A 23,718-nucleotide genomic window follows, 5' to 3' on the forward strand; every position below is an offset into this window, starting at 1 on the left:
AGTCGGATCGAAATGCAGCGTGTAGGTTACTCATGACTTTAATGAACAGAATAGCGGTACATGAAGTAACTGAAAAACAAAAACAACAGAACAGAACGTGAAACTAATTACAGCCTATCTGGTGACTACAACACAGAGACAGGAACAAACACCCACGAAATACAAAGCGAACTCAGGCTACCTAAATACGGTTCCCAATCAGAGACAACGATAAGCACCTGACTCTAATTGAGAATCGCCTCAGGCAGCCAAGCCTATACAACACCCCTAATCAGCCGCGATCCCAAATAAAACAAACCCCAATACGAAACACAACATATAAACCCATGTCACACCCTGGCCTACCCAAACATATAACAAAAAACACAAAATACTATGACCAAGGCGTGACAGAACCCCCCCCTAAGGTGCGGACTCCTGGACGCACCTCAAGAGCATAGGGAGGGTCCGGGTGGGCGTCTGTCCATGGTGGCGGTTCTGGCTCGGGACGTGGACCCCACTCCATTAATGTCCTATTTCCTCCCCTTCGCGTCCTGGGATAATCCACCTTCTCCGCCGACCATGGTCTAATAGTCCTCACCCAGATCCCCACATAACTGAGGAGCAGCTCGTGACAGAGGGACATCTCAGGACAGAGGGGCATCTCAGGACAGAGGGGCATCTCAGGACAGAGGGGCATCTCAGGACAGAGGGGCATCTCAGGACAGAGGGGCAGCTCGGGACAGAGGGGCAGCTTGGGACCGAAGCAGCCCGAGACTGAGGGGAAGCCCGGTACTGAGGGGAAGCCCGGTACTGAGGGGAAGCCCGGTACTGAGGGGAAGCCCGGTACTGAGAGGAAGCCCGGTACTGAGAGGAAGCCCAGTACTGAGGAAGCTCAGGCAGGTAGTAGGCTCCGGTAAATCCTGGCTGGCTGGCAGAACTGGAAGAGTCAGGTTGTCTGGCAGATCTGGAAGAGACTGGTTGTCTGGCGGCGCTGGGTAGACTGGCGGCGCTGGGCAGACTGCGCTGGGCAGCTGGGCAGACTGGCGGCGCTGGGCAGACTGGCGGCGCTGGCGGCGCTGGGCAGACTGGGAGCACTGGCGGCGCTGGGCCGACTGGGAGCACTGGCGGCACTGGGCAGACTGGGAGCACTGGCGGAGCTGGGCAGACTGGCGGCACTGGCGGCGCTGGGCAGACGGGAGACTCCGGCAGCGCAGGAGAGGAGAGAGGCTCTGGCTGCGCTAAACAGGCGGGAGACTCCGACAGCGCAGGAGAGGAGAAAAGCGCTGGCTGCGCTGAACAGGCGAGGTGCACTGGAGGCCTGGTGCGTGGTGCTGGAACTGGTGGTACTGGATTGAGGACACGCACAGGAAGCCTGGTGCGGGGAGCTGCTACCGGAGGACTGGTGTGTAGAGGTGGCTCTGGATAGACCGGACCGTGCAGGCGCACTGGAGCTCTTGAGCACCGAGCCTGCCCAAGCTTACCTGTCTCGATGCCCACTCTAGCCCGGCCAATAGGAAGGGCTGGTATGTGCCGCACCTGGCTCTGCACCCGCACTGGAAACACTGTGCGCTCCATAGCATAACACGGTGCCTGCCCGGTCTCTCTAGCCCAATGGTGAGCACAGGGAGTTTGCGCAGGTCTCCTACCTGGCATAACTATTCACCCTTCTAGCCTCCCCCCAAAAAATTTTTGGGGCTGCTTTTCCGGCTTCCAACCGCGTCGCCGTGCTGCCTCCTCATACGAGTGCCTCTCCGCTTTAGCCGCATCTATTTCTTCCTTGGGACGGCAATATTCTCCCAGGGCCCAGGGTCCTTTTCCGTCTAATATCATCTCCCAAGACCAGAAGTCCTTATATTGCTGCTCCTCACAATTAACAGGGAGAGTAGGCTCAGGTCTGACTCCTGACTCAGCCACTCTCTCTCTGCGCTTTCCCCCAATAAATATTTGGGGGTTACTTTCGTTTTTCGCTCTGCGTCGCCGTGTTTTCCTTTTAGACTCCATTCGTCTATAGCCCTCTTCGCATTGCTGCAAGGAATCCCAGGCGGGCTCCTGCACTCGCTCTGGGTCGGCCGCCCACCTGTCGATTTCTTCCCACGTCGTATACTCCATGCCTCTACCGTCCATAACGTCCTCCTTTAGCTCCTGCCAGTTATCTACGTCGTTGCCAGTTACCACGCTGCTCGGTCCGTGAGAGTGGTGGGTGTTTCTGTAACGGCGTTCGTCTGTTGAATGAAGAGAGTCGGACCGAAATGCAGCGTGTAGGTTACTCATGACTTTAATGAACAGAATAGCGGTACATGAAATAACTGAAATACAAAAACAACAGAACGGAACGTGAAACTAATTACAGCCTATCTGGTGACTACAACACAGAGACAGGAACAAACACCCACGAAATACAAAGCGAACTCAGGCTACCTAAATACGGTTCCCAATCAGAGACAACGATAAGCACCTGACTCTAATTGAGAATCGCCTCAGGCAGCCAAGCCTATACAACACCCCTAATCAGCCGCGATCCCAAATAAAACAAACCCCAATACGAAACACAACATATAAACCCATGTCACACCCTGGCCTACCCAAACATATAACAAAAACCCAAAATACTATGACCAAGGCGTGACAAGATCAGGATGCCTTGTGAGGATCCAGAGACGAGTAGCTAATCTGTCTTTGCCTTGCGTACTGCTAGCTAATGTTCAATTGCTGGAAAATAAATGTGACAAACTGAAAGCACGTATATCCTACCAACGGGACATTAAAAACTGTAATATTTATGTTTCACAGAGTTGTGGCTGAACGACAACATTGATAACAAACAGCTAGCGGGTAATACACTATCGGAATGATATAACAGCAGCCTCTGTTAAGACACAGGGTGGGGGCCTATGCATATTTGTAAACAATAGCTGGTGCCGATATCGAAGGAAGTCTCTAGGTTTGGCTCATGTGAGATCTCATGATAAGCTGTAGACCACACTATCTACCTATACAGTTTACATCTGTATTTTTTTCGTAGCTGTCTACATACCACCAAAGACCGATGCTGGCACTAAAACTGCACTCAATGAGCTGTATACTGCCATAAGAAAACAGGAAAATGTCAGTCGGTGCTCCTAGTGGCTGAGAACTTTAATGCAGGGAAACTTAGAAATTAGGTAAAACAGATTTATCAGCATGTTAAATGTGCAACCAGACAGAGGGAAACAACTCTAGACCACCTTTACCACACACAGAGACACGTACAAAGCTCTCCCTCACCCTCCATTTGGCAAATCTGACCATAATTATATCCACCTGATTCCTGCTTACAAGCATAAATTAAAGCACGAAGCACCAGTGACTCGGTCTATTAAAAAGTGATCAGATGAAGGAGATGCTAAACTACAGGACTGGACAGCAGCTCTGCAACTGGATCCTGGACTTCCAGACGGGCTACCCCCAAGTGTTAAGGGTAGGGAACAACACATCCGCCACGCTGATCATCAACATGGGGGCCTCTCAGGGGTGCGTGCTCAGTCCCCTCCTGTACTCCCTGTTCACTCATGACTGCACGGTGAGGCACGACTCCAACACCACCATTAAGTTTGCCAATGACACAACAGTGGTAGGCCTGATCACCGACAACAATGAGAGCATCCTGACTGTCACGTTTGTTATACGAAGGAGACCAAGGCGCAACGTTGTTTGCGTACATTCCTTATTATTATAAGAATGAACACTGAACAAACTAACCAAAATAACAAAACGGAACATGACGATATACAAATGAGTGCAAACAGGCAACTACACATAGACAAGAGCCCACAAACACCAAAGGGAAAATTGCTACCTGAATATGATCCCCAATCAGAGACAATAAACAGCTGCCTATGATTGGGAACCATATCAGGCCACCATAAACATACAAATACCTAGTCCTACAAAACTCTAGACATACAAAAACCCTAGACAATACAAATCCCCTATACAATAAAAAACTAGCGTATCCACCCTAGTCACACCCTGACATAACCAAAATATAAGAAAACAGAGATATCTCAGGTCAGGGCGTGACACTGACGGATTGCATCACTGTCTGGTATGGAAACTGCTCAGCCTCTGACTGCAAGGCACTACAGAGGGTAGTGTATACGGCCCAGTACATCACTGGGGCCAAGCTTCCTGCCATCCAGGACCTCCATACCAAGTTGTGTCAGAGGAAGGCCCTAAAAATTGTCAGACTCCAGCCACCCTAGTCATAGACTGTTCTCTCTGCTACCGCACGTCAAGCGGTACCGGAGCGCCAAGTCTAGGTCCAAGAGGCTTCTAAACAGATTCTACCCCCAAGCCATAAGACTCCTGAACAGCTAATCAACGGATAAGTTGTTGAAGTTCAGCATAGCTAGCTAGCAAAGTGATCATTTCTTGCTAGCTATCCAGATGACACCTGCATCTCTAGCTGTAGCCACCGAAAAATGATATGGAGGGAAATGTCGGCCACTCACCCATTCCTCCAATGACATCCTCCCAGCAGCTAGTTAGCTAGTTAGCTAGTTAGCTAGCTAACACTAGGCTATGTGTTTTAGCTTGCTAAATAAATAGCTACATAAATAGATAAGCTAGCCCATTAGCCAAGTTCTGGTTTAGATCTTATCTGTCGGAAAGATATCAGTTTGTCTCTGTGAATGGTTTGTCCTCTGACAAATCAACTGTAAATTTCGGTGTTCCTCAAGGTTCTGTTTTAGGACCACTATTGTTTTCACTATATATTTTACCTCTTGGGGATGTTATTCGAAAACATAATGTTAACTTTCACTGCTATGCGGATGACACACAACTGTACATTTCAATGAATCATGGTGAAGCCCCAAAATTGCCCTTGCTAGAAGCATGTGTTTCAGACATAAGGAAGTGGATGGCTGCAAACTTTGTACTTTTAAACTCAGACAAAACAGAGATGATTGTTCTAGGTCCCAAGAAACAAAGAGATCTTCTGTTGAATCTGACAATTAATCTTAATGTTTGTACAATCGTCTCAAATAAAACTGTGAAGGACCTCCGCATTACTCTGGACCCTGATCTCTCTTTTGAAGAACATATCAAGACCATTTCAAGGACAGCTTTTTTCCATCTACGTAACATGGCAGAAATCAGAAACTTTCTGTCCAAAAATGATGCAGAAAAATGAATCCATGCTTTTGTCACTTCTAGGTTAGACTACTGCAATGCTCTACTTTCCGGCTACCCGGATAAAGCACTAAATAAACAGTTGGTGCTAAATACGGCTGCTAGAATTCTGACGAGAACCAAAAAATGTGATCATAGTACTCCAGTGCTAGCCTCTCTACACTGGCTTCCTGTCAAAGCGAGGGCTGATTTCAAGGTTTTACTGCTAACCTACAAAGCATTACATGGGCTTGCTCCTACCTATCTCTCTGATTTGGTCCTGCCGTACATACCTACACGTACACTACGGTCACAAGACGCAGGCCTCCTAATTGTCCCTAGAATTTCTAAGCAAACAGCTGGAGGCAGGGCTTTCTCCTATAGAGCTCCATTTTTATGGAACGGTCTGCCTACCCATGTTAGAGATGCAAACTCGGTCTCAACCTTTAAGTCTTTACTGAATACTCATCTCTTCAGTGGGTCATATGATTGAGTGAACAGAAAGGCTCTGGAGCAACGAACCACCCTTGCTGTCTCTGCCTGGCCGGTTCCCCTCTTTCCACTGGGATTCTCTGCCTCTAACCCTATTACAGGGGCTGAGTCACTGGCTTACTGCGGCTCTCTCATGCCGTCCCTGGAAGGGGTGCGTCACCTGAGTGGTTTGATTCACTGATGTGGTCATCCTGTCTGGGTTGGCGCCCCCCCTTAGGTTGTGCCATGGCGGAGATCTTTGTGGGCTATACTCAGCCTTGTCTCAGGATGGTAAGTTGGTGGTTGAAGATATCCCTCTAGTGGTGTGGGGGCTGTGCTTTGGCAAAGTGGGTGGGATTATATCCATCCTGTTTGGCCCTGTCCCGGGGTGTCCTCGGATGGGGCCACAGTGTCTCCTGACCCCTCCTGTCTCAGCCTCCAGTATTTATGCTGTAGTAGTTTATGTGTCGGGGGGCTAGGGTCAGTTTGTTATATCTGGAGTACTTCTCCTGTCCTATTCGGTGTCCTGTGTGAATCTAAGTGTGCGTTCTCTAATTATATCCTTCTCTCTTTCTTTTCTCTCTCTCGGAGGACCTGAGCCCTAGGACCATGCCCCAGGACTATCTGACATGATGACTCCTTGCTGTCCCCAGTCCACCTGGCCGTGCTGCTGCTCCAGTTTCAACTGTTCTATCAACTGTTCTATTATTATTCGACCATGCTGGTCATTTATGAACATTTGAACATATTGGCCATGTTCTGTTATAATCTCCACCCGGCACAGCCAGAAGAGGACTGGGCACCCCACATAGCCTGGTTCCTCTCTAGGTTTCTTCCTAGGTTTTGGCCTTTCTAGTTTTTCCTAGCCACCGTGCTTCTACACGTGCATTGCTTGCTGTTTGGGGTTTTAGGCTGGGTTTCTGTACAGCACTTTGAGATATCAGCTGATGTACGAAGGGCTATATAAATAAATGTGATTTTATTTGATTAATGACTGATTTGTTTGATTGTATTGACCTTCCCAGCCTTTGTTACATTTGTCTGTTTTTGTCCAAAATATTGAGTCATTTAACTGAAACAGTGGATCCTGAATGGCTGGAGGCAGCAAACAAATGTATTCGTGAATGATCTATTTTAATCATGCATTGAACTGCATCCATCTGTTCTGCCAACAATGACTTACTCTACGTCATGGAATTTGTCAAGTATAACCTATTTTAAAACCTTTTTTTAAGTTGGTTTTGTAGCATAAACTGGGAACTTGATACTTGATACTTCATATTTACTAAGTTTTTAAAACGCTGTCATTTCCACTTTAATGACTCATTCTCACCATTGCAATCTTTCATTGTTGCTGAGAAGAAACACCACTCCCATGCTGCTGTATACCCTGTTGACATCCCTGTCAATCTCAGAGGACCTAGAACACAAGCAAGCAACCATAACTCATCTCTCTGAGCAGTAGAAAGCTAGCTAGCAGACATGGCTAGAAATCCCACTGGAGATGGAGACCAGCAGGCAGACATTACTGCCGATCCCACAGGAGCCGAGGACCAGTGAATTGTGACAGTAATGAGGTGGTGGCTGTTGGAGGAAGAGCGAGAGGAATCTCCTAGTACAGGGCTCTGTGGAGGCCATATAGAAACACTGTCAAGATGACCAGGCCTTCTCACCACAGACTCAATAGAACTGCTGTATCTGTGGTGATGACATTGGTCATGAACTCGCTGACTCTCCTCTGAGATCAAATAGACTTCTGTAAAACATCTCTATGGGTACTGAGGAGGATTGATACCTCTCGAAATATTGAGCAAATTCCTACGCAACAGTTAACATGTGAATCGGCTAACTGTGTCCGTGTGATGTGTTTTTTTTCCCTCAACAGCAGAGTGTTTCTCAGTTAAAGACACTACAACTCACGGCAGCCTGCGGGAGAGGATCAGCAAGGTTTTGTAAAAATCACACAATCAAGGAAAATAATTCATAAGCACAGTAACATTTTGTTGTTGTGTTTGGAAACCATTGCTTCCATTTCCTGTTTTTAATAAGATTTTGCATGAATTATACTGAATGTTGGGAACATAACAGCCAGCCCACACAGAATCACCTCTTCTACAACCCCAGGGGAAACTGCCTGACGCTAGGAGCTAGACAATGAGCAACTGTAGAGCTACAGTCTGCATGAAAATGTGTGTGTGCGTGTGTCCGTGCATGCATATGTGTATGTGTCCATGAGTGAGACAGAGAATGAAAGATAGATAACAGTAATTAAATACATTTGTATCTGAAGTGTTGTGCGCCTGCTTGACTTTCTCTAATCCCCCATATGTCAGAATGGTATCAGGTCTCTCACTCACTTTGTGTGAGAGGATGGTCCTTCTGGAAACCTCTGTTGTACTCCACCTGGTACTCCTTCACCTGAAAGCCAGGCACGCATCCCTTCTCCCCCTCCTCCTGGGTTCCAATATGGACAACCTGACAGACAACAGAGAAGAGAAGGATAAAGCTCAAGTTCAACTTCAGGAAAACGTCTGTCTTCTCTGACGCACTTCTTTAATGATAATTAACATCATTAGCAGAAGACAGCGTCATTCTACTGCCAATGTTTGTCTATGGAGAATGCATGGCTGTGTGCTCAATTTTATACACCTGTCAGCAATGGGTGTGGCTGAAATAACCAAATCCACTCATTTGAAAGGATGTCCACATACTTTTGTATCTATAGTGTACATCCTTTAATAGGTGTCACTTCATCTCATCACTGTTCAGACAAGAGGTCATGCATGGGTCATGTGATATTATCAACACACACACCCATTGGAGTGACATGGTGTCCTCCAACTTATTCCATTCACATTGTTTCATGCTGCAGCCATGACAACGGTCACAGTGCATTATTTGCAGTTCCTGATGGTAGCTCCTCTGCAAAACAGTACAATAATGCTCTCATTTCACAGTCTGAAAAATATCAACAGTGCACATATCATAACACCCCTGATAACACATCATATTGTGACTCGCATGGATATTTTATTGCCATTTCAATCATTACATAACCTATAGTGCAACACAAAAAACATCCTCTATTAAAATGTAATTTATTACAAGAGGAGAAAATGTCTTTCAGAATAAATACAGCCTCTTCAGGGACATTTTTATCACTACTCCAGTCACTGGGTCCTCTCTGTTGTTGTTAAACCAAAAGTTCAATGTAATTAAGTCATCGCTCAAAAATTTCAGAATGCTCCTTTCCGTCACTGTAATGGTTGACTGACTGGAGGAGAGAATAAGAGAGATCACAGAGAGAGATAACAGCAACTGCGCAGGTAGCCAGCCAGGTGGAGAAATTGACTGATGCTCTTTCTCACTCATCATCAGATCAGGGAATTGGAAATTGATGTGATAATTATGGGATATGATGCCGTTTTTTGATGACGTAAAGGTGATTTATGTAAATAAATTGGCCTGATTATCATGTAAGAAGCAGGAGATGTGCTAATGAATTAGTTTAGGATTCCAGAGGTCATCATTATGCTGTACAGGTACATGAGTTCTCATACCACAGTGTGGCTATGGGGATGTGCAGTAATTGCACGGCAGGGGAATATACAGCAGAGGACTTCTTGCAAAATGCTGATGTCTGATTGTACATCTGGTATTGATGGTTAATAACCATGAGTTTAGCAATCCTTATTAGAGGTTGGGGTCAATCAGAAACATTTGATTGTCATTTTGGATTGGCTAGATACCTGGACTGTGGGATCATGGCTAGCCATTTAGCTATGGAGTAATATGGAAATGAGGTGTACAGTCTGCTAAGGATAATATGGGTTTGGCAGGGCCTCAGGTATAGAGCCCATTATATGTAATGTATCTGCTAATATTCACTATTTCCTGCCGGTCTCAAAATGTTAATTCAATTATATCTGGGGGCCTCTGTCAGAATAGATACAATTCTTGTTAGTCACATTTATGGGCCAGCCAGCTTGACGAGGGCCTGACGACATGTAGTGACAAGGCTGTCACTGTTTCTTCACCTCGGCAGAGGATCAACAATATCAGACCAATTTAATAAGTAGTAAGACAACACAGTAAGAGCATCTCCAACAGCAGTACGGTAACTACATTAGGGGGGTTAGACGAAAGTGGTCGTATCGCCATGAGCTCGCCCAAGCATTTGCCAGGCGCAGAAGGAAGACAGCGCCATTTTGACAGATGTTCCATTAAATGACAGACAGAACGGTCATAATAGTCACTATACATCTGCCTGCTGTGGTGAATAACCTTTCTACCTGGCCCCCTGCTAGGTCTGTGTTAAATTAACATTGAATCTGAAAGATAAAGAGAAAATGTGGAGTCTTTTATGACAGAGTGCCCATGCTGAGAGAAATATGCTGGAATGTGTGTGTATGAGCCTCTAGTGTGTGTGTGTGTGTGTGTGTGTGTGTGTGTGTGTGTGTGTGTGTGTGTGTGTGTGTGTGTGTGTGTGTGTGTGTGTGTGTGTGTGTGTGTGTGTGTGTGTGTGTGTGTGTGTGTGTGTGTGTGTGTACGCACGTGTGCGTGAATGAATGAATGTGTTAGTTGAGTGTGCATTGCATCGGAGTGTGTCTGGGCATGTGGGCATGGGTGGATTTGGAAGTATCCTGAGCTAAGGGAACGGGATAAAAAAGTAATGAATGTAAAATATTTGTTTTGTTTGCAGGTGCACAGTGCCTATGAACATAAGAGTGGGCAGGCAGGTGTGAAATAAAAGTTTGAGAGAGTGTATGTGCAGCCGTGTGTGTGTGTGTGTGTGTGTGTGTGTGTGTGTGTGTGTGTGTGTGTGTGTGTGTGTGTGTGTGTGTGTGTGTGTGTGTGTGTGTGTGTGTGTGTGTGTGTGTGTGTGTGTGTGTGTGTGTGTGTGTGTGTGTGTGTGTGTGTGTGTGTGTGTGTGTGTGTGTGTGTGTGTGTGTGTGTGTGAAGTGAGATGGAAGAAAGCAGGACACATGTGTGTTCTGCAGGCCTTCCTTCATCTGGAGGTGTCATGTTGCATTTGGGGAGCTTCACATTCTGTCTATGGAAACCACCTGCTGTCTGCTTCAGCCCAGCACAGAGGATTAACATACACACGTATGAGCACACACACACATACACACACACTGAATCTGTCACCACACATACATCCCCTGGGCCTATAGCAGTGGAAATACTAATTGATTTGTTCACATTTCATCCTCTGTATTATGCTTTTTGATGTCTGTGTGAAGACAGCGTTGTTTTGGTGTGATTGGCTCAGCAAGACTCTACACAGCCGAACACAACATGGGAGGATTACTGCTCTAGTCACATCTGCTCAACAAAGGAGCTCGGTGAACAAACACAACATGGTGTCAACATGCAAAATATTTTTTCATTGAAACGGTCTTTCTTTTACATATACGACAGATTGAAAGAAGGAGAGAGATGAGAAAGAAATAGAAAGAAAAGCAAATGGAGAGAGAGCATGTAGTATTATAATATAATGATATGATATCCTTGGTTGTGTGCTTTAACATTTACATTTACATTTACATTTACATTTAAGTCATTTAGCAGACGCTCTTATCCAGAGCGACTTACAAATTGGTGCATTCACCTTATGACATCCAGTGGGACAGTCACTTAACAATAGTGCATCTAAAACTTAGGGGGGTGGGGTGAGAGGGATTACTTAACCTATCCTAGGTATTCCTTAAAGAGGTGGGGTTTCAGGTGTCTCCGGAAGGTGGTGATTGACTCCGCTGTCCTGGCGTCGTGAGGGAGTTTGTTCCACCATTGGGGGGCCAGGGCAGCGAACAGTTTTGACTGGGCTGAGCGGGAGCTGTACTTCTTTAAGAAACCTCAGTGGAAATAGTCATAGAATGGGCTTAAACAGCAAGTGATGAGAGATGTGTTTGTTATTTGTTGGAGGGGGAGCAGCGGGTGAGTTGGAGAGCTTCAATCCTCGTCCATGTCTGCCCTGATAAACTCCTGCTGGTAATAAGCCTAATGTGACGTGATGCTCTCTCAATAAAAGGCCCGCTGACACTGAGACAGGATTACCAGAGCCACTGAGGACGACACTTACAGCCACAATTCTCTGAGTTGACATTTTTATCATGGGCCAAGCACAGATTTCATGCAAATTCACTCATCACTAATGCTACAAAATGAAAACGCAGCGGAATTCCTAAATGGATACCGTAGAGAGAGGAAACTCACTCATTCAAGGCAGTTTCCATGGCTCAGTCTGATCCGTGGAATATTCAAGCAGCCCAATGTTTGGGTCTTGTACACTCTTAGAAGAAAAAAAAGTTATTCGGCTGGGTTCTTCATGGAACCAAAAAGGGTTCTTCAAAGGGTTATCCTATGGGGACAGCCAAAGAACCCTTTCAGGCTGTAGATGTCACATTTTTTTCTAAGAGTATATGCATCTATTTCCCTAAATCTATGGCACTAATATAAGGTCTGCAGTATATTAACAAAGTATTCTACAGCATTGTTAACTCCTGGGCATAGTTTCTGCTAGGGGGTGTAAATTCAAAATGTTGGGGCAAGCCCATAAAATAGGGGAGGAACACTTAAATCCCATTTACCATATACAAGGCCTTCATTGAGTATGTTACATCCCCCTACTGTAGTACCACTATCTGAGTGTGCAGCTGGCACTTAAAGACAATGTCCACACTCTGGTCCAAACTAGTTCAGCTCATTGTAAGTGATATAGTAAATCTTTATGAAAGCACATACTACTCTCCACAGCATCCCACCCTGGTCCCAGAGAACACTAGGGAAACAGATCTCTAGAATAGAGAGGGGACTGCTGTCTCTGTTAGCTTGATACAGTGCCATATCCTATACAATCAATTACAGGGACCAAATTGGCAGAATAGCAGGGAGAGGTCCTTTGTATACTATGGATTTTTTTTCCAGCGGAAAAGTAAACACTGCAACCTATTGATAAACACTTATTTGCAGAGTGTTTATGTGTGTTTTATTCCTTTAAGTGCACCAAGGAAATGCTTTCCTGGAATAAAAAAAATCTATACCCCCTGCTTTTCCAACCCTTTAACATTGATCACATGACGATGGGAATGCTACTTCAGACATGAAGACCGAACGAGGATCAACAGAACAAATAGCTACAGTATTATGCTTATTGTATGTCCTGTTCGTATGGTCTACAGTAGTCTTGTTAAACAGGAGATGTCTTTTTGTCCGACTGTTTTGGATAAATCAACTCACTAGCCAGGTCTATTTGGTCATGTCATTATGTGTGGTCTGCACAGTGGGACCATGTCATTTGATGTGATAGATCTAACTATCCAGTATGACAGTAACCCCACTAATGACAGCTAGGATGGTCTGTTATATGAGTGGTCTCCAAAGTGACAGTCCTACTGCTGGTAATGACTATCGGCATTGACCATTTTTTTACTCATCACATACGCTGCTGCTAATGTTTTATTATCTTTCCTGTTGCCTAGTCACTTTAGTCCCAGTTATATGTATAGTTATCTACTGTACCTCCATCACCTCGCACCCCTGCACCACAGAAGGCTGCTGAGGGGATGCGGCTCATAGTAATGGCTGGAACAGGGCAAATGGAATCTCATTAAACACATGGAAACCCTGTGCTTGATGTATTTGATACCATTTGATACCATTCCAGGTATCTCTGCATCGTTGGAACGAGCCAGTGAGTAAGCATTTCACTGTTAGTCTACACCTGTTGTTTACGAAGCATGTGACGAATACAATTTGATTTGATTTTGCCCAGTAGGGTTGGCTTGTTCTATGCTGCTGTATGATAGGCTAGGCTGCTCCATTGTGGGAGTGGTCCAGCAGGTGTGACAGGGCAGCAGTGTGATTAAGGGAGTGGCTCCATTGATGAGCACCGGAAGCAGAGCAGAGCAGAGCCAGCTGTAAATGTCAGCTTTGGAGGAAATCAATAAGGCAATATGAATCCTCAGGAAAGCTGATAGGAGACAGCACCTGGTCTCTGGTGTGACTCTTGACTGTATGTGGGTTTGTATTCCATGTGTGAGAGATCATAGAGATTGTTTATGTGCGGGCGTGCTGGCAGGTGCGTGGGTACCTATATGTGCATGCCTGTGTGCATGTGTGGTCTCTGTTAAGTCCAAGAGACAACATATTTCTGTGTCCAGCATGTGTTTGGCTTTCTTCCTCATGCATTTTGACATCTCTGTTTGAACCATGGCCAGCTCTCCACTCTGCTTCTCTCCCTGCCATGCTCCCTCCCTGCTGGACTGACCAGCCCAGATATCGCCCTCTGTGTTTGGCCACCCTTACAAAAAAAACATGAAAAAAATGTGAAAAGCACAAGTGGGGCGGCAGGTAGCCTAGCGGTTAAGAGCGTAGGGCCAGTAACCCAAAGGTCGCTTGTTTGAATCCCCGGGCTGACTTGGTGAAATATATGTTGATGTGCAGAGTCTGCGAAATGACAAACATGTAACATGTAAAAACACATGGTTTTCAGACATGTGTGAACAAACTACATGTGAAAATTTGTACAATAATAATAACAACAGTCAGAAACATGGTTTTCGGACACGCTAAAAACGTTCACGTGAAAATTGGATATGCAGTTTCACATATAAGAAAACTGGAATTGCAGATTCACATGTGGGCTTGAAATAATGTTATTCTCCTCACATGGGAATAGCTGGTGTTAACATGTTGCAGTACCAATGTTTCCACCAGTGGAATTACGGTGACCACATTTAAAAGCCCAAATGCGGGACAAGGGAACGTTTTTGCTGGACATTCAAGTTACAGTGTACATGTGAAATCATAAAACATTATATTCTCCTCACGTGAAAAGTTGGTGATAAAATGTAAACTCTAAATGTAATACATGTGAAAATATGATTTCACGTGTGAATTTAAGCTCAACATGTGAAAACAGCTATTTAAAAATGTACCAAAAAATATTGATATCACATATGAAACTTCACATTTGACATGTTCTTTTTTTAAAGGCAGCCATCCAGCCAGCAAGCCAGCCAGCCATCCAGTCATCCACCCACTCAGCCAGCAAGCCAGCATTCAGCCATCCACCCAGCCTTCCACAGGCAACGAGATGAATACGCCTCCTCCCTCTCCTCACACTGCTGCCCCTCAGGCCTGGTCCTCTTGACTGTGGTAAATGTCAGTGTACACCCCAGACTGTGCTTGGCCGACCCATGCCTGGACCCATGCCTGGCCAATATACTACACCCCAGACTGAGGAGAATCAATCAAGCTGGGCCTAAAAAACATGCAGCTGGCCAGCCAGCAGGAGCACCTGTGTCTTTGAACCATCTGGAGCCTGGACACAGCACCATACCTGCTGGGCCTGTGAATGAGGATTGCAAGCAATAAACACACACCCAGGAGGGGAGGCAAGAGTGAAGAGCGCTAAAACCACATGTAGCCTACAATACTCTAGCACTAGCCTTTATCAAAGGCACATTTCCATTTCCAGTGTATGAAACATTCAGAACACCTTGTAAAATGCTATCCAGGTTATTCTATGTCATCTTCTAAGCATAGAAAATGCACCTCATGGTGTCCATGACCTGTTGACTCATCACCGAGAGGCATGGAGGTTGTGTGCTCCTCATTCACAATGACCAACAGATCAATTTCGGTCTTCCCAGTCATGTGAAATCCATAGATTAGGGCCTAATGAATTTATTTTAATTGACTGATTTGATTATATGAACTGTAACTCAGTAAAATCTTAGAAATGGTTACATACAGTGCATTTGGAAAGTATTCAGACCCCTTGACTTTTTCCACATTTTGTTGTTACAGCCTTATTAAAAATAAAAAAATAAATCTACACACAATACCTCATAATGACAATGCGAAAACAGTTTTTTAGATTTTTTAATTTTTAAATAAAAAATATAAATAACTTATTTACATAAGTATTCACACCCTTTGTTATGAGACTCAAAATTGAGCTCCGGTGCATCCTGTTTCCACTTGTTAGAGAAGTGCTCCCGCTGTGGGAACATCAATCAGAGGAAATTTCAAGTGCGCCACGTATAGTTTTTGATAAAACTCAAACTTTCATTAAAATGCACATACAATGTACTGAATTAAAGCTACACTCGTTGTGAATCTATCCACCAAGTCAGATTTGTAAAATGCTTTTCGGCGAAAGCATGAGAAGCTATTATCTGATAGCATGTATCCCCAAAATACTTCAACGTCACCTAACGACAGATTTTGCGATAGCCGGGGCTACTCAAAACGCAGAAATAAAATATAAAACATTCATTACCTTTGACGAGCTTCTTTCTTGGCACTCCTAGATGTCCCATAAACATAATTTTGGGTCTTTTTTCGATTAAATCGGTCCATATATAGCCTAGATATCGATCTATGAACACTGTGTGAACAACGGAAAAAAATAGCGTTTTCTAACGTAACGTCATTTTTTTAAATTAAAAGAGTCGACGATAAACTTTCACAAAACACTTCGAAATACTTTTGTAATGCAACTTTAGGTATTAGTACACGTTAATAAGCAATAAAATTGATCACGAGGCGATGTCAATTCTATAGGTGTCCGTCTAGAAATGCTGTCCGAATAAATCTCAACCAAAATATCCGGTCGGAGACCGGAAGAAATGCGCTGCCTTGTGTCTGTTTGACCAAGAAACAAATAGTAGGCAAATGACAAGACTCTAGACAACGTGTGGAAGCTGTAGGTATTGCAACCACGACCTCATTTAATCCGGTTCACCTTTAACAATCCTTGGAAGTGGCGCATGGATATTTTTTTCCATTTTCAGTGATCAGATTTTCCTGCACTTTTCGATGAAACGCACATTCTGTTATAGTCACAGCCGTGATTTAACCAGTTTTAGAAACGTCTGAGTGTTTTCTATCCACACATACTAATCATATGCATATACTATATTCCTGGCATGAATAGCAGGGCGCTGAAATGTTGCGTGATTTTTAACAAAAAGCTGCAAATTTTCACAGCTTCCCTAAGATGTTTCTACAACTTGATTGGAGTCCACCTGTGGTAAATTCAATTGATTGTACATGATTTGAAAAGGCACATACCTGTCTATACAAGGTCCCACAGTTGACGTCAAAGAAAAAAAGCCATGTTGTCAAAGGCAATTGTCTGTGGAGCTCCGAGACAGGTTTGTGTTGAGGCACAGATCTTGGGAACTTCTGGACCAAGACCTGTGGCCGCCCGGCCAAACTGAGAAATTGGGGGAGAAGGACCTTGGTCAGGGAGGTGACCAAGAACCCGATGGTCACTCTGACAGAGCTCCAGAGTTCCTCTGTGGAGATGGGAGAACCTTCCAGAAGGACAATCATTTCTACAGCACTCTACCAATCAGGCCTTTATGGTAGAGTGGCCAGACGGAAGCCAGTCCTCAGTAAAAGGCACATGACAGCCCACTTGGAGTTTTCCAAAAGGCATCTAAAGGACTCTCAGACCATGAGAAATATGATTCTCTGGTCTGATGAAACAAAGATTGAACTCTTTGGCCTGAATGCTAAGCCTCATGTCTTTAGGAAATCTGGCACCATCTCTATGGTGAAGCATGGTGGTGGCATTGTCATGCTGTAGGGATGTTTTTCAGCGGCAGGGACTGGGAGACGAGTCAGGATTGAGGGAAAGATGAACGGAGCAAAGTACAGAGAGATCCTTGATGAAAACCTGCTCCAGAGTGCTCAGGACCTCAGACTGGAGTGAAGGTTCACCTTCCAACAGGACAACAACCCTAAGCACACAACCAAGACAACGCAAGTCTCTGAATGTCCTTGAGTGGCCCAGCCTGAGCCCGGAATTGAACCTGATTGAACATCAATGGAGAGACCTGAAAATAGCTTGTAGCCAAGGTTGTAGCGTCATACCTAAAAAAGACTTTAATCTGTAATAGCTGCCAAAGGTGCTTCAACAAAGTAAAGGGTTTGAATACTTATGTAAATATTATAATATTTTTGGCAAATATTTAAAAAACAACATGTTTTTCCTTTATCATTAACAGCAGGGGTTCAAACTGTAGAACCCAGTTCCTACATTTGAATATAAAAATAGATTTTATCAAACAAAACAATGCTACATTTTTTTCTATGGGCACCTCAGCATGACACAACAGAGCAAGATTATTGAATGTAAGTACATTACTTCCCTTCAGAGGTAAATATATCAAACCAGTTGACGTGAGAAAAGTTTGCTGTTGTTGTGCACTCTCCTTAAACAATAGCATGGTATTTTTTTCACTGTAATAGCTACTGTAAATTGGACAGTGCAGTTAGATTAGTAATAATTTAAGCTTTCTGCCCATATAAGACATGTCTATGTCCTGGGAAATGTTATTGTTACTTACAATGTCATGCTAATGTCATGCTAATCACATTAACGCAGGGTCGGGGGGGGGGGGGCGACGACGACGACAACGATCCTGTAGAGGTTATTAAGAAATGTGGTGAAGTAAAAGTAGTCAAAAATATAAATATTAAAGTATAGATACCCCCAAAAAACTACTTAAATAGTACTTAAGTATTTTTTACTTAAAAGTACCTCACACCAGTGTATATACTACATGACAAAAAATAGGTGGACATCTGTGTCACGCCTTGGTCTTAGTATTTTGTGTTTTCTTTAACTATTTGGTCAGGCCAGGGTGTGACATGGGTTTATTTTGTTGTGTTTCGTATTGGGGTTTTAATAGGCATTGGGATTGTGGCTGAGTAGGGGTGTCTAGCATAGGCTTGGCTGCCTGAGGCGGTTCTCAATCAGAGTCAGGTGATTCTCGTTGTCTCTGATTGGGAAACATATTTAGGGAGCCTAGGTTTCACTGTGTGTTTCGTGGGTGATTGTTCCTGTCTCTGTGTTTGTTGTCACAAGATGGGCTGTATAGGTTTTTGCGTTTCGTTTGTTGTTTTGTATATATTTAGTTATTTCATGTATCGTTGTTTTTTCATTAAAGAACATGAGTAACCACCACGCGACATTTTGGTCCGACTCTCTTTCGACAGACGAATGCCATTACAGAATCACCCACCACACCCGGACCGAGTGGCGTGGTAACAGGCAACAGCGACAGCAGAAGCAGCGAAAGGAGGAATGGACATGGGAAGACGTTTTGGATGGCAAGGGTTGTTACACTTGGGAGGAGATATTGGCTGGAAGAGATCGCCTCCCATGGGAACAGGTGGAGGCACTTAGGAGAGCAGAGGCAGCCGGAGAGAGGAGCCGACGTTACGAGGGAACACGGTTGGCAAGGAAACCCGAAAGTCAGCCCCAAAAATGTATTGGGGGGGGCTCAGGGAGAGTGTGGCAGAGTCAGGGTTCAGACCTGAGCCAACTCCCCCTGTTTATCGTGAGGAGCAGCGATCACAGGACTTCTGGACTTGGGAGGAGATATTGGACGGAAAAGGACCCTGGGCACAGGCTGGTGAATATCGACGCCCCAAAGAAGAACTGGAGACGTCGAAAGCGGAGAGGCGCTGGTATGAAGAGGCAGAACTGCGACGCGGATGGAAGCCTGAGAGTTAGCCCCAAAAATGTATTGGGGGTGGCTCACATGGAGTATGGCTACGCCAGGTAGGAGACCTGCGCAACCTTCCTGTGCTTACCGGGGGGCTAAAGAAACCGGGCAGGCACAGTGTTATGCTATGGAGCGCACGGTGTCTCCAGTGCGGGTGCATAGCCCAGTGCGGTACATACCAGCTCTTCGTATTGGCGGGCTAGAGTGGGCATCGAGCCAGGCAAGGTTGGGCAGGCTCGGTGCTCAAGAGCTCCAGTGCGCCTGCACGGTCCGATCTATCCAGTGCCACCTCCACATACCAGTCCTCCGGTGGCAGCTCCCCGCACCAGGCTTCCTGTGCGTGTCCTCGGTCCAGTACCACCAGTTCCAGCACCACGCACCAGGCCTTCAGTGCTCCTCGCTTGTTCAGCGCAGCCAGAACTTTCCTCCTCTCCTGCGCTGCCGGAGTCTCCCGCATGTTCAGCGCTGCCAGAGCCTTCCTCCTCTACAGCGCTGCTGAAGTCTCCTGCCTGTTCAGCGCAGCCAGAGCTGCCAGCCTGCATGGATCAGCCTGAGCTGCCAGCCTGCATGGAGCAGCCTGAGCTGTCAGTCTCCAGGGAGCAGCCAGAGCTGTCAGTCTGCACAGAGCTGCTAGTCTGCATGGAGCAGCCAGAGCTGCCAGTTTGCATGGAGCAGCCAAAGCTGCCAGTCTGCATAGAGCTGCCAGTCTGCATAGAGCAGCCAGACTCTTCCAGATCTGCCAGTCAGCCAGACTCTTCCAGATCTGCCAGTCAGCCAGACTCTTCCAGATCTGCCAGTCAGCCAGACTCTTCCAGATCTGCCAGTCAGCCAGACTCTTCCAGATCTGCCAGTCAGCCAGACTCTTCCAGATCTGCCAGTCAGCCAGACTCTTCCAGATCTGCCAGTCAGCCAGACTCTTCCAGATCTGCCAGTCAGCCAGACTCTTCCAGATCTGCCAGTCAACCAGACTCTTCCAGATCCGCCAGCCAGCCAGGATCTGCCGGAGCCAACTACCTGCCTGAGCTTCCTCTCAGTGCTGAGCTTCCTCTCAGTGCTGAGCTTCCTCTCAGTGCTGAGCTTCCTCTCAGTGCTGGGCTTTCTCTCAGTGCTGGGCTTCTCCTCAGTGCTGGGCTTCTCCTCAGTCCCGAGCTTCCCCTCAGTCCCGAGCTAACCCTCAGTCCCGAGCTGCCCCTCAGTCACAAGCTGCCCCTCAGTCCAGTGGGGTTCTGGGTGAGGACTACCAGGCCATGGTCGGTGGAGAGGGTGGACTATCCCAGGACGCGAAGGGGAGGAACTAAGACATTTATGGAGTGGGGTCCACGTCCCGAGCCGGAGCCACCACCATGGACAGACGCCCACCCGGACCCTCCCTATGGTTATGAGGTGCGTCCGGGAGTCCGCACCTTAGGGGGGGGGGGGTTCTGTCACGCCTTGGTCTTACTATTTTGTGTTTTCTTTATCTATTTGGTCAGGCCAGGGTGTGACATGGGTTTATTTTGTTGTGTTTCGTATTGGGGTTTTAATAGGCATTGGGATTGCGGCTGAGTAGGGGTGTCTAGCACAGGCCTGGCTGCCTGAGGCGGTTCTCAATCAAAGTCAGGTGATTCTCGTTGTCTCTGATTGGTAACCATATTTAGGTAGCCTAGGTTTCACTGTGTGTTTCGTGGATGATTGTTCCTATCTCTGTGTTTGTTGTCACAAGATAGGCTGTATAGGTTTTGGCGTTTCGTTTGTTGTTTTGTATATATTTAGTTATTTCACGTATCGTTGTTTTTTCATTAAAGGACATGAGTAACCACCACGCCGCATTTTGGTCCGACTCTCTTTCGACAGACGAACCCCGTTACAATCTGCTCGTCAAACATCTCATTCTAATGGCCATTAATATGGAGTTGGTCCCCACTTTGCTGCTATAACAACCTCCACTCTTCTGGAAAGGCTTCCACTAGATTTTGGAACATTGCTGTGGGAACATGCATCCATTCAGCCACAAAAGCATTAGTAAGGTGGAGCACTGATGTTGGACAATTAGGCCTGGCTCGCAGTCGGCATTCCAATTTATCTCAAAGGTATTCGATGGAGGTTGAAGTCATGGCTCTGTGCAGGCCAGTCAGGTTCTCCACACCGATCTCGACACACCGTTTCTGTATGGACCTTGCTTTGTGCACGGGGGCATTGTCATACTGAAACAGGAGAGGGCCTCCCCCAAACTGTTGCCACAAAGTTGCAAGAATAGTATAGATGTAGTCTTAAGATTTCCCTTCACTGGAACTAAGGGGCCTAGCCGAACCATGAAAACAGCCCCAGACCATTATTCCCCCTCCACCAAATTTGACAGTTGGCACTATGCATTGGGGTAGGTAGCGTTCTCCTGGCAAAGCCAGATTTGTCCGTCAGACTGCCAGATCGTGAAGTGTGATTCATCACTTCAGAGAATGTGTTTCTACTGCTCCAATGGCAGCGAGCTTTACACCAATCCGGACGATGCTTGGCATTGCGCATGGTGATCTTAGGCTTGTGTGCGGCTGCTCTTCCATGGAAACCCATTTCATGAAGCTCCCAACAAACAGTTATTGTGCTGATGTTGCTTCCAGAGGTAGTTTGGAACTCTGTAGTGAGTTTTGCAAATGAGGACAGACAATTATTACGTGCTACACGTTTCAGCACTCAGCAGTCCCTGTTCTGTGAGCTTGTGTGGCCTACCCTAGCATTTGAGCCATCCACTTCACAATACTAGCACTTACATTTGACCAGGGCAGCTGTAGCAGTGTATAAATGTTATGATTCCACCTTTCAAACAAGTCAATTTATATGTATTGTTATTATTATTTATTTTTGTACATACAATTCTGTTAAACAGCAGCAAATAAGCTCCAATCTAAATCTAGTTGATGATTCCTGGTCTAGAAGACATTGCCATGTCAGTGCCATCATTCCAGCAGCTTACCACTCTGCATCTCACTGTTGGCTTTGTTCTGAAGCTAAGCTGTGTTGGGCCTGGTCAGTTCCTGGATGGGAGAGCAGATGCTGCTGGAAGTGGTGCTGGAGGGCCAGTAGGTGGCACTCTTTCCTCTAGTCTAAAAAAACGATCTCAACACCCCAGGGCAATGTTTGGGGACATTGCTCTTTGTAGGGTGCTGTCTTTTGGATGGGATGTTAACCCTGGTGCCCTGGCTAAATTACCAATCTGGCTCTCATATCATCATGGCCACCTGATCTTCCCCAGTTTACAATTGCCTCATTCCTCTCCCCTTTAATTAACAATTCCACAGGTTGCTGCTGTAAATGAGAATGTGTTCTCAGTCAAATTTTTACAAATCCATACACTTGTAACAATCTCTACACAGGTGTCAGTCTGTCAATGCCTATTCTCTAAGCACCTTTTCAGTTCACCGAGCAGAAGCTGAACATGGATTAGAAAAATTACCTTCAACAGAATCTAGCCTCTAATTTACACTCCCTTTACTTTTACTCTTGAGGTTGTTGAGGAAGTAAATGTAAACTTTTTAGGTCAATAAACAAAGTTTAGGTGATAGGACTGTCACTGACCATGATGGATGAAAGTTCAATGACCAAAAAGATTTGTAAACCTAGCAAACAAAAGTGCAAGAGAGTAGGAGTGTCCCTTTCCAATTACTGTCAATCAGATCACATTAGACCGGAGATGGATTCATGGTTCCGTCTCATGATGCACAAATACAATCCAGGGTTGAATGACTACAATGAGGCTGTTGCCAGACACAAGCCTATCAGTGGACATCAGGAGAGAAGTGCTGAGGTGTGTGATAGGGGAGGTAAGGTGGCCAGCCTCTATAGCTCAGGAGGCAAGAGACCCTGTCTGCTGTTATTGGTTGGGGTGGTCGTATGGAACTGTGATTAGGAATAAAGGGTTGGCCTCTGTTTCTGTTTCCTCATTCCAGGTTTAGCGGTGTGTCTCATCTGATCTCGCCTCTGCCTGACTCCTATTCATCAGTGGAAAGGCCGATGGTGCTAATAGTCTCTCTGGCTGTCCCGCCCCTCTCTCTCTCTCTCTTTTTCTTTCCTCTTAACCTCTATTCTATAAGCACTTCTCTCTGCCTGGTTTGCTGGTGATACTGAGGATTATTTTAAAAGGTTGTAGACTTTAGTAGACTTTTCTTTGGTAGACTATATTTCCATCAACTGTGCTAGTTCCACTCCTCCATCCAGTCCTGTATGGCTGTGTATCCCTCTTCCTTTGGGTTCTTAAACAAGGTGCTTACTAAAGTGTACCAGGGGACAATCCTGAGGATCAACAATACTGTATTGATTAATCCATCGGTACAGGAAATAAACGAACACTACAAGAGTTATTATGCAGTATGTAGAAGATTTGTGTTCTATCTCTCTTTTTCCAACTGTGCAGCAGTAATTCTGAGAGCCACATTCATATTCCTCTCATAGATTCTAACTGTTGATTATATTAAGTTAAGTTTCTAATCCATGGAGGTAAGTGTCAGTGGGAACAGATTGCAAAGTTATTTGGGTTTGTCTTTCCTACAATCCAAAAAGGAAAATAATAAATGTATATCTGAATCAATATTTACCTGGCAAACATACATTT

At 45.5% G+C, this 23,718-nt stretch overlaps 1 protein-coding gene across 4 annotated transcripts in view; it reads right to left on the minus strand.

Moving 5' to 3' along the window:
• LOC124000216 (cadherin-13-like) overlaps window positions 1–23,718 on the minus strand; it is a 701,352-nt gene that overhangs the window by 504,182 nt on the left and 173,452 nt on the right. For all 4 annotated transcript variants that reach the window (XM_046306448.1, XM_046306439.1, XM_046306433.1 and 1 more), the window contains exon 2: window positions 7,962–8,079. In XM_046306448.1, the coding sequence (XP_046162404.1) occupies window positions 7,962–8,079 (118 nt within the window). The remainder of the gene's footprint in view (window positions 1–7,961; window positions 8,080–23,718) is intronic.

The sequence above is a fragment of the Oncorhynchus gorbuscha genome, linkage group LG02, assembly GCF_021184085.1.
Source record: "Oncorhynchus gorbuscha isolate QuinsamMale2020 ecotype Even-year linkage group LG02, OgorEven_v1.0, whole genome shotgun sequence".
NCBI lineage: Eukaryota > Metazoa > Chordata > Actinopteri > Salmoniformes > Salmonidae > Oncorhynchus > Oncorhynchus gorbuscha.